This window comes from Guyanagaster necrorhizus (genome assembly GCF_019112545.1).
Source record: "Guyanagaster necrorhizus MCA 3950 unplaced genomic scaffold BT62scaffold_75, whole genome shotgun sequence".
Taxonomy (NCBI): Eukaryota; Fungi; Basidiomycota; class Agaricomycetes; order Agaricales; family Physalacriaceae; genus Guyanagaster; species Guyanagaster necrorhizus.
The window spans coordinates 36,807-41,405 of record NW_025064954.1 but is presented as its reverse complement, the minus strand read 5'-3'; the positions used below and the strand labels follow the sequence as shown (position 1 = coordinate 41,405).

The following is a 4,599-nucleotide window of genomic DNA, read 5'->3' as shown; positions in this document are numbered from 1 at the left end:
TTGCTGCTCTCTGGCCTGCTGTCTGTACTGGGCATTGTAGTATGCTTTGTCAGCTTCCTGCTTGAGACAGTCAGCCTCCTTATCAGCTTCTTGCTCAAGACACTCCTGCTTCTTCTCAGAGAGGTCATAGCCTTCTCTTTCCTACTGCTCAACCTCCATTCTTGTGGCATAGTGGCCACCAGTTTCTTCCAAGTGGCTGGAGGTTGAGGGAAAAGGACTAGAGGTCAAGGGAATGGGACTTTCATGAGGGATGATATATCTGGAGCCTCTTTCTGCAAGTCTTACAACTTCATTAATGGAGTCTCTGGCATGGTCTCTAATGCTGAGCTCATAAGAAGTGGTAGAAGGGTCAGGGGATGGTGACTCCTCAAAGAAGTCATTAGAGAGGTCTTCATCTTTGTAGTTAGAGACTGCAGAGAGGTGCAGCAGGACTCAGGGGTTCCTGAACCCTGTGTTTTGATGCTCACTGCATCTGCTAGTTGTTTGAGAGGATCCATCTGCTGATTGGGGTTCTTCTTCTTCCTCAGCACATCTTTCATTCATGTGACTAAGTCCAGCCTCAGATATAGTTCCAAACATAGGCTGAAAGGAGGCTCAGGCAGAGGGAGAGATATCATAGAGGGGGTGATTGAGGGTGACATTGCATAGAATCTGTTAAATCTATCTAAAGGACTGATAGTGTCTGACTATCCAAGCAGTAACTGATTGATGTCCATAGTAAAGTTGAATGATCACAAACAAATCAAGAAGTGTTCCAATGATGAAAGCTAATAGTTTAAAGAAGTCATCAGTAAGATTGGTAGTTGTAATATTAATAGCAGGCATTCAGTTTTCTTCACTTATAATGAGCATAAGAAAAGGGAAATAGAAGTCTCAAACTCATTGTTAGGCCCAGATGACATATGACTATGACCACATGATAAACAAGTACTGTATTGTATTTGTACAATCACACTTGAGTTTACTATATATAAAAGATAGTATTATACCTCAAAGTCAATGCTTTAGTTGACTTGAGATAGAATGGTAGAATTAAGAATAGTTTAAGACTAGAAATACATGGCACTGCCTACACTACTTATATACCATTTGTCTGCTAGATAAATAGAGTACTGCTAATTGTGAATGTCTGTGTTATAGTGTCTATTGTCCTAGAGCATCATAGTTACCTACAAAAGGGAGATTGTCTTATTGTCAGGGTGTCACTATGTGTTATAGGACAATAGTTGTTGTACTGACCAAGATTGTCCCATGGTCCTAAGCACTGACCTAGGCACTCTGACTAAGCATAAATAGGGGTGAAAAGTAAAGAAAATAGTAAAAATCATAACATTAATCATATACAAATCTCTACTCAATATCTCTGTGAATTTTTCTTCACTGTCTGGCCTCATAAAGCTAACTTTTTCCTTCACATATATTACAGCTCAACCATCTTTGTCAAGCCTCAACACTGAAATTAAGTTGGCTGATATATCTGGACAATGTAATGTCTTGTTCAGCACTATAACATTGTTTTTCTCAGTTGTAAAGACAACTCTCTCAGTTCCAGCAATTCACAGGTTCATGCCAGCCTTTAAGGACTCTCCAGCATAGTTTTCAAGTGGGATATAGTTCAAAAAAGTGTTTCTCTGTTTGATGAAGTGCATAGTCACACTAGAATCACTAAATAACTTTAATAGATTTAACTCATTCATTTCTTTAGCTATTCAAATTCTTTCAGATCCTTTCAACATTTTTTTTGTTAGCATGAAGTGCATAGATGGAGGTTGAGATGCTTATATCTGGGTCTATAATGACCATAGACTGTGCAAGATGCACCAATGATGCTGGTAGTAGTATATCACATTTTTCTTTCTACTAAGAAGGATATTGACCCTGTTTTCCTCCCCTGATTTTCCAGCACTCCTTAATAGTATGGCCTATGCTTTTGCAATTCTCATTTGCCTCATGGAAGTGTCTATTAGATGGTTTTTCATGATGAGTAGTAGTGTTTATGCTCTGGATTTATTGGGTGAGTATTACAATTGATGCATGGAGTGCTTGGTTTGATAAGTTTATCAAGGTCAAGTTCATGGTCTGGTCATCTCATCTGCTTACACAATCTTCATATGCAGCAAATCATGCAATTATCTTGACAATATCTGACTTGCCATGCAGGATACTAATGACTGGATTCTAAGACTCTAGGAATAAGTCTATCAATATTGTCACAAAAGTGTCTGTTTTGATTACTGCTCCAGCATCATTCACTTCCTTTAGTAAGCATCTTATCTTTTTGACATGTCCATCATCTCCTGTCACCTTTTTCCCACCTTGGAACTTCATTGCTTGTAGAATATCCTCTTGTCTCTTTCAAATAATGTCAGAGTGAGCTCCATACTCCTTCTGCAATTTTGTCTAGGCTTCATGTGATTTTTCTCTGGGGTCAAGGCCAAACCCAAATGGGTCAGTGATGTTTTGAATGATTGAAGAGAGAGTCATGCTCTCACATTGGGCATATTCATGATCAAGGGGATTAAGGCTCATTAGGCCAGTTGCAGGCAATAAAATCAAGCTGGATGCTGTTGGTGATACCTTATTTTCCCAATAATTAACCAGGCCATGTGGTCCTCCTTCAGCTATCATCAATATCTCCCATGATGCCCAGTTCTCTCCATTAAATTTCTCTTCTGCTTCAAGCTTGAATGGTAAGACTGATGAGTTCATTGTCATAGATATTCTTTCTTGATGTTGAAAATTTTATAGAGGTCCAATAGTTTTCAAATTTTGAGCAATGTTATACAAGGGCCACAATCTATGGTCTCAAGCTTTCACTTTTATGGTTTTGAGTCTTCAAGGTATTTTGAGTGCAGTTGTTAGGATCAGAATCTGAGGTTTGAGCACAAAAGGGCTGCAGAACCTGTTAATAAACAACTAACTACGTATTGTAAGTAATATTTCAATCAGTAAAGTAAGAAAGACATACCTCAGTCTCCACTCGAATATGTGTAGAAGACTGAGGTATGTCGAAGGAAAAAAAATCTTTATGTACTAGCGATCGCACTACTGAATATACCTAAGAATAACCATCATCCGAATAACCTGATAGAGGGTGTCAACTGGTGCTCTCGACATTCTCCCTCGCAGAAAGACAGCAGAGAACATAAAAATAGCCCAACAAGGAGTGCTAGAATCATTCAGGGTTAAGCCTACTGACGCCGCATTATAGAAGTCTCTGCAACATAGGGATACAGACCACAACACAAGATACCTTCTGTGGATGACGATGCATGATGCCTACAGGATAGGTACAAAATGGTTGCATTTCGGACCCCAATACCATGAATGAGGACACTGCAAACACTGCAAACACTGTAATAATGAACTGGAAAACATGGTACATATAATGACATCGTGCTCATCTTCGGGACAAAAAGAAGTCTGGGAACTCACCAAATTGCTCCTAAACAAATGCAAGATACCATGGCAATCTCTGGACATGGCCAAGATCCTATCATGTGCCATCTCAGTTTTCAAAGCCTCCAATGGGAAGAGAGACAGCGGAAAAGAACGATTCTACCAATTAGTAATCTCCTCATCAGCTCAAGTGATCTGGAATGCTCAGTGCTGTTGTAAGTAGAGAGCAGAGTAATGTAACAGAGAACTAGAATTAGCCTCTCGAGAGAGAAACGTTCTACTTAAATACATTTCATATTACTTTGAGATCTTTCTATGAGATACTAAATAAGTCCAGATCATGATCCAAGTCAGCTGCTACTGACTGGCATCATATCTTCAAGTACATTCTTGTACTTGCTCAGGATTGCTATCCCAACACTCCCCCTCAATTCCGAGTTCCTAGAATACCTGCAGATAAATACTCATGTAATGGTCTTGGTAGGCCTTTAGTGAATATATCCACTAAGTTCTCTTCTGATGCACAGTGCTGAACTTTGACTTCATTTGAAGCTATACGCTCATGAACAAAGTGGTGCTGTATGTCTATATGCTTTGATCAAGCATGGAATATAGGGTTCTTGGCGAATTTGATTGCTGATTGATTGTCGATGAAAATAGTCGTCACTTCATAAGGTGACAATTCTAATTCGGTTAAGAGTGCTCATAGCCAAATTATTTCCCAGGTTGTGTGTGCAAAGGCCATATATTCTGCTTCCATAGTGGATAAGGCTACAGTGGGCTGTTTCTTTAAACTCCAAGTAACAGCTCCCTCTGCATAGGTACAGATATAATCAGATGTTGATCTTCTATCTGTTCTGTCTTCTCCCCAGTCTGAGTCTGAATAAGGTATCAGCTCATCCATAGTCCCCCCATATGTGATTCCAAAGTCTAGAGTTTCCTTCAGATAGCGGAAAACTCGCTTCAAGGCTGTGACATGCTCAGCAGCCGAATTCTGCACATACTTGCTTAATTCGGTGACAGCATGTGCAATGTCGGGCTGGGATCCATTGGCTGCATACATTAGTGATCTGGCACCAGTATGGTAATATTGCCTGGTGGCTGTGTCAACACCTCGTGAGTCTTCTGTCAGAATTTTCTCTAGCTGTACATTCGGGTCTATAGGCATTTTGACCGGTTTGCAGTCATTCATGCCCATTC

At 39.9% G+C, this 4,599-nt stretch overlaps 1 protein-coding gene across 1 annotated transcript; it reads left to right on the top strand.

Annotated features, from left to right (window-relative positions):
- Positions 1–3,367: 3,367 nt before the first annotated feature.
- On the top strand, positions 3,368–3,622 carry BT62DRAFT_913764 (uncharacterized protein; the record flags this gene model as incomplete). The annotated part of the gene is made up of 1 exon (XM_043183894.1): positions 3,368–3,622. A coding segment is annotated over one exon (255 nt), but the record flags the coding sequence as incomplete, so codon positions are not given.
- Between the last annotated feature and the right edge of the window lie 977 nt (positions 3,623–4,599).